The following is a 6,251-nucleotide window of genomic DNA, read 5'->3' on the forward strand; positions in this document are numbered from 1 at the left end:
TTCATTTGTCCAGGAATAATGACCCATTTGAGACCATATTACCCCTCTTTTTTATTAATAAGATGAGGCAAAGCTTTTGTCTCCGGTTTTTTTAAATAGACCTTCTGATCAACAGCCCGATGGACGGCTCATATTTAGCACCGCTGCTGCGAGCCAACGTCGACGTCGACGTCCAGACCTTGGCTGGCGTGCTATAAATTCGGCGACTTCGAGGGGGAGAGCAGAGACAGAGCAACCACGAGACTCTGAGGGGTAGAGGCAGGGGCAGAGCAGAGGGAGAGCTGCTTCCACTGTGGGTGGCCATGGCCGCCAGACTCCCTCTCGCTGCGTGCATCGTCGCCTTCCACCTCTGCCTTCTCCTCTTGCCGTCATCCTCACTCCGCCGGCTCTCAGAAGCGGAGACCGCGGAAGTCCGCCATGGCGTGGGCATCAGGCCCGCCTACCACTTCCTGCCCGCCAAGAACTGGCAGAACGGTACGTAGGAACTCCATCTAGCTGCTCTCTTTTCACGAACGAATGAATTAAACTAGCTAGTAACTAATCTGATCCTTCTTGCATGTGCGCTGTACATGGCCGACCAATTTGCTGGTTCGGATGATGGATGGATGGATCATTCATGCATTCATGGTGACTTCCCGATGGTGCATGCTGAGCAGATCCGAATGGTACGTACGTACACGCTCTTCTACGTCTTCTATATGGTCGCTTCGCTTGCTTGCTTGATCGAGCACTGTGCTTCCTTCCTTGTTTGCTAGAGAGAGCTCACATACTGGACACATGTGATTAGGGTCGACTTTCCTCGATTTTTTCACTGGATTACCGTCTTGAACCTGTCGGTAGGAACGTTGGCATCATTGAACACTGAACGGACGGTAAAGAAAGAATGAGGGAAAACATAAGAGCGAGTACAACGGAGGAAACAATATTTGACTCTCCATATGCTCATTTGCAGAGCCTCGCCAAAAGATCCCTTCTGCATTTTTATCATCTTTCCAACCTCCCCAAAACTTGTATAATAATTATATTTTCTAACGGTCATATTCATAACAATCATATGACAGCAATTCGATGTAATACATTAATAATGTAAGATATTTTGAATAATTTAATGAATTTCATTTTCAATTGGACAATATGTTACCATTAATGTTGTCTCAAATTCCTACACACACAGCACGCACAGAACACAACACAAGACACGCATGCCTAAACACATCCATTTACGCGTGAATTGCATGTACTAGTAGTAAATATCAGTGATCACTAAAGGGTTGTTTGGACACGGAGATTCCCCTAATCACGTACTTGTTTTTGCGGATGTCCCCTATTCACATTTAATGGTCTAACCACCTAAAACTGCATTTGGTTAGCCTGACAAATTTCAGGATTAGAAACCGGATTAATTAGTTTTAGCAAAAATGACTATTAATCGGTTTTCTATAAATCAATTTGGTGTAGCCTGATTAGTTCACGTGGCTTTATTTGGAATGCGATGCGGACGTTCCATGGCAGCACGACGCTGCTTTTGCTTTTGCCGCGCGTGCTCTCGTTCTTTTTCATCGTCATACAGTACTTGCGAACCACGGAACAACTTCTCTGCCACTTTCTTTCGTAGCAGAGCAATGCCAATGTCGGGTGACCTCCATGGAGATGGTTATTTCGACAAAGTCAAAAACCATATTTTAAAGTTTCAAAAATTCTGAAAAAATCATACATGTTCATATGGATGTATCCTACATATGTCTAAATTTTTAAGATGACATATATTATGCTGAGAGCTACACAAAAAAGAGAAAATCGTGATCTGAAACTGATGAACAGTACACATACTGTTTATTATTAGAAAGGTAGGATTTTCTTTTTTTGTGTAGCTCTCTCCATAATTTATTTCGCCGTCATCAAACTTTATACGCATGCAGAATACATGCATATGAATGTGTACAAATTTTTTTCAGAATTTTTTGAAACTCCAAAATGTCATTATTGAAATTTTAAAAATAACCACCTCCATGGAGGTTGCCCGCCAAAAGACCGCACTCAGCAGATCATTCATGCATGCATGGTTACTTCCGGATGGCGCTGAGCAGATCCGAATGGTACGTACACGACGTCTTTTGTATGATTGCTTTGCTTGCTTGCTCCATCGAGCAGTGTGCTTGCTTGCTTGTTAGCTGGAGTATGTGCGAAGGAGACATCATACACTTGCTTGATTATTATTTTCCTTTAGATTCCCGTCTTGGACCCGTCTCTTCTACTTCTTTAGACCGTCCTAAATCAGCCAATGATTGCGACAGAGCAAGTCCAACGGAAGAAACAACTTTTGAAACCCCAAATCCCCATTTGCAGAGCCTCACCAATGCAAAAGTCCCCTTCTCCATTTTTATGATCTTTCCAACCTCCTCAAAACATGTCTGATACTTATATTTCTTAACGGTTATATTCGCAACAACCATATGACAACATTTCGATGTAATACATTAATAACATAACATAGAAATTTTCAATAATTCAATAAATTCGATTTTTGATTTTACAATATATTACCATTAATGTTGTCTCAAATTCCTACGCGCACAAAACACAACACAAGACACGCATGCCTAAACACATTCACCGACGCACTCACACACCTCTCCCACAGCAATACCCTAATTGCACGTAAATATCAGTGCTCACTGAAGGGATGTTTAGATACGGAGATTTATCAAACCCATTTTCCCTAATCACTTATTGTTTTTGCCGATGTCCCCTATTTACACTTAAGGGTCTAACCACCTAAAACTGCACTTGGTTAGCCTGATAAGTTTCAGGATTAGAAAAGCATGGTTTTTCCTAAAACCGGATTAATGAGCTTTAGCGAAAATCATTATTTATCGGTTTTCCATACATCAATTTTGTGTATACTGAATATATGTGTCTAGATCGCAAAGGGCATCTTATACGGAGGCTGGCTTACAAGTGCTCCAAATTCCAGCAATCATTATTGTATTACATTAACTTTCTAGCAAAAATACATGATCTAGGACCTTGAGTTGTGGTCGATCTGTCAGTTGCAAAGGAACAACACTGATGTGAACAGTAGTAACTACTTTGAAATCCGATGCGGACGTTGCACGGCGGCACGACGCTGCTTTTGCTGTTGCCGCGCGCTTGCTCTCGTTCTTTCACGTAGGAATGCGTGGTCGCGCGGGCATTCATGCAGCACCGCACGACACCGCACCGACACAGAGTACTAGCGAACGACGAAACAACTCTGGGCCACTTTTTTTAGTAGTTCAACGCCTCCAACGACCTTTAATTTGCACAACTTTTGGTGCTCCGAAAATTTCTTCCACAGTTTTTTAACGTCTAACCATTGTTTGCGTTGCATGGACGTACAGGGCCGATGTACCACAACGGTGTATACCACCTCTTCTACCAGTACAACCCGTTGGGCGCGACATGGGGCAGCGGCAACCTGTCATGGGGTCACTCCGTCTCCCGTGACCTTGTGAACTGGGCCGCCCTTGACATCGCGCTTGACCCCACCGCCCCCTTTGACCACAACGGATGCTGGTCAGGCTCCACCACAATCCTCCCTGGTGGCATGCCGGCCTTGATGTACACTGGCCGCATCGACAACGCCAAGGTGCAAGTGCAGAACGTCGCCTTCCCTAGGAACCCTGCCGACCCACTCCTTCGTGATTGGGTCAAGCCCGCCTACAACCCTGTCATATCGCTTCCAGCCGACGTTCCTGGAGAATACTTCCGCGACCCTACCACGGCGTGGGTAGGCCGCGACAGTATGTGGCGTATGGCCATTGCGGCCAAGGTCGGTGGCCCCAATGGCATTGCCTCCACGCTCATCTACCGGAGTAAGGACTTCCGACACTGGAAGCGGAACGACTTGCCATTGTACACATCACGTGCCGCCAGCATGGTTGAGTGCCCGGACCTATTCCCAGTGGCAGAGCCTGGTACAGAGGAGGGGCGACTCGGCTACGCTTCTGGAACAGCGAGCGGTGCTATGAGGCATGTGCTAAAGCTGAGCGTGACAAACATGACCCAGGACTACTATGCAATTGGGAGGTATGATGATGTGGCAGACACCTTCGTGCCAGAGGTGGATGGCGAGCGCAGCGTCGAAGACTGCCGGACCTGGCGCCGCTTCGACTACGGGCACGTATACGCCTCAAAGTCCTTCTTCGACACGCGCAAGAACCGACGCGTGCTCTGGGCATGGGCTAGCGAGTCCGATAGCCAGTACGATGACCTTGCCAGAGGCTGGTCCGGTGTTCAGGTTTGTATCCTCCGGTCAATTTACAATCAACTAACTGATCATCCTAATTATATTATTAGCTATGATGTGCGTGTGCAGATAGTTCCGAGGAAGGTGTGGCTGGACGGAGACGGTAAGCAGCTACGACAGTGGCCAATCGAGGAGATTGAGACGTTGAGAAGAAAACGAGTCGCCGCATTGCAAGAAGCACATGTGAATGCCGGTGGCGTGAACGAGATCAGTGGCGCGGGCGCGCAGACTGACGTTGATGCCATCTTCGAGATCCCGTCGCTGGAAGAGGCTGAGACCTTCGAGCCCAACTGGCTGCTGGACCCGCAGAAGCTATGCGAGGAGAAGGGCGCGTGTGTGCCAGGAGGGGTTGGCCCATTCGGGCTACTCGTCATGGCCTCCGGCGACCTGCGGGAGCACACGGCTGTCTTCTTCAGAGTGTTCAGACACAACCGCAAGTACAAAGTTCTCATGTGCACCGACCTCACAAGGTACGATTACAACACTCCCTTAATTTAGGTGGAACTCTTTGATGCTGCAAACTCATATGTTTCTTGTTTTAACTTCTATACCACGTGTTCCAACAATATGAGTAGATCGACTGGGAGGGACAAGGTGTACAAGGCACCGTATGGAGGGTTTGTGGACATAGACATCGAGCAGCACCAGAGGAGCATATCTCTTAGAACATTGGTAACCAAAATTCTTCATCAATCCTTTGCTTAGTTAGATGCATTGAGTGAATATCTTGTAAATTTGTTCCCTTCTATGAACAAGCAGATTGACCATTCGGTGGTGGAGAGCTTTGGTGGCGGGGGGCGGACATGCATCACAGCACGGGTGTACCCTGTGCACGCGGAGAACAACAATAGCCATGTGTTCCTGTTCAATAACGGGACCGGCATCGTGAAGGTGTCAAGGCTTGAGGCATGGACGCTGGCGACAGCTGCCGTAAATGTCGTGCATGGCGGGTGACTTCCTTAAGTGTAAATTTAAATTGACTCGCTCCAAGAAGTAACTACACACCAGTTTAATATGTAGAAGCGAGGCTCGACTCATGACATATTGGGCAACCATCTCATGGTACGAGCGAGAAAGACGCTGGGCAATTCTCCCTGAAAAGTAAGGGCTTATTGCAGCATTCTAATGTGAAAATAATGAGTGTAAAACACTTGGGGAGCTTCCATTTCCTCTAAGTTATATATATGTCACTTATACAACCTTTCATGCACTTTAAACATCTAGTTTACTAGGACCCAAAATAAATGAGTGTGCTTTTTATGTAAAAAACTAAAAAAATGATAAGGTGTTGGAAATAATAAATATTAGGCTCCTTGGAATAGTAGTGGTACCTAGGCCATAATAAAGGAACTAATGTAAACAAAAACTGAGTGATATCCAATTGGAGTAAATGTTCCAACAAAAACTGAGTGATACCCAGTTTGTGGCACGCATGTCCGAGGGGCGCGGATCCTATATATGCCGTTGATCGATGCCAATGGATTGGTACCTGTATTTTATGTATTCTCCTTTGTATATCCGTACACTTATATCTATATTCGCACCGTAAATCGAAAGTATTATACTTGTTCCTGTGGGCGTTTCGAAGATACAGATATTTTGGTGAACAGTTTCTGTAACAAATGTCTACTCAAACACTAGACTTTTCATGAAAGTATTCACCGTGTTCTTGTCTTTCCCTGTATGTTCTTCAAGTAGCCTTCTCTTCTTAGAACTTGTTTATTCTAGCAGTACTACTGTAGACAAGTAGCTATCGAAGTTAGCACTATTCACTAGTACTAACCACGAACGCATAGTGACCAACGCCATCACTAAGTCTTTATGGATTTTAAAAATGATCAATTATATAATTCATCCATGCATCCAAATATTTGTACATTCATCTATATTTTCAAGTCAGTTATACAATTCATACATTCATCAATATATATTAGTTCTACAATGTGGCCGTCATGGTCGCCGT

The 6,251-nt window shown here is 45.4% G+C and overlaps 1 protein-coding gene across 1 annotated transcript; it reads left to right on the top strand.

Annotated features, from left to right (window-relative positions):
* The first annotated feature begins 237 nt into the window (after positions 1 to 237).
* LOC123186591 (fructan 6-exohydrolase-like) lies at positions 238 to 5,487 on the top strand. Its single transcript, XM_044598330.1, has 6 exons — positions 238 to 474; positions 657 to 665; positions 3,381 to 4,279; positions 4,358 to 4,758; positions 4,864 to 4,960; positions 5,048 to 5,487. Exons 1-6 carry the CDS (start codon positions 303 to 305, stop codon positions 5,240 to 5,242), a joined length of 1,773 nt encoding a protein of 590 aa, XP_044454265.1. The 5' UTR covers positions 238 to 302; the 3' UTR covers positions 5,243 to 5,487.
* The last annotated feature ends 764 nt before the right edge of the window (positions 5,488 to 6,251 follow it).

The sequence above is a fragment of the Triticum aestivum genome, chromosome 2A (assembly GCF_018294505.1).
Source record: "Triticum aestivum cultivar Chinese Spring chromosome 2A, IWGSC CS RefSeq v2.1, whole genome shotgun sequence".
Lineage (NCBI taxonomy): Eukaryota > Viridiplantae > Streptophyta > Magnoliopsida > Poales > Poaceae > Triticum > Triticum aestivum.

Coding starts and splice junctions, on each gene's coding strand:
- LOC123186591 (XM_044598330.1), top strand. CDS start 303: ATGGCCGCCAGACTCCCTCTCGCTGCGTGCATCGTCGCCTTCCACCTC. Junction 4,280..4,357: donor GAGGCTGGTCCGGTGTTCAG/GTTTGTATCCTC, acceptor GTGCGTGTGCAG/ATAGTTCCGAGGAAGGTGTG. Junction 4,759..4,863: donor ATGTGCACCGACCTCACAAG/GTACGATTACAA, acceptor CAATATGAGTAG/ATCGACTGGGAGGGACAAGG.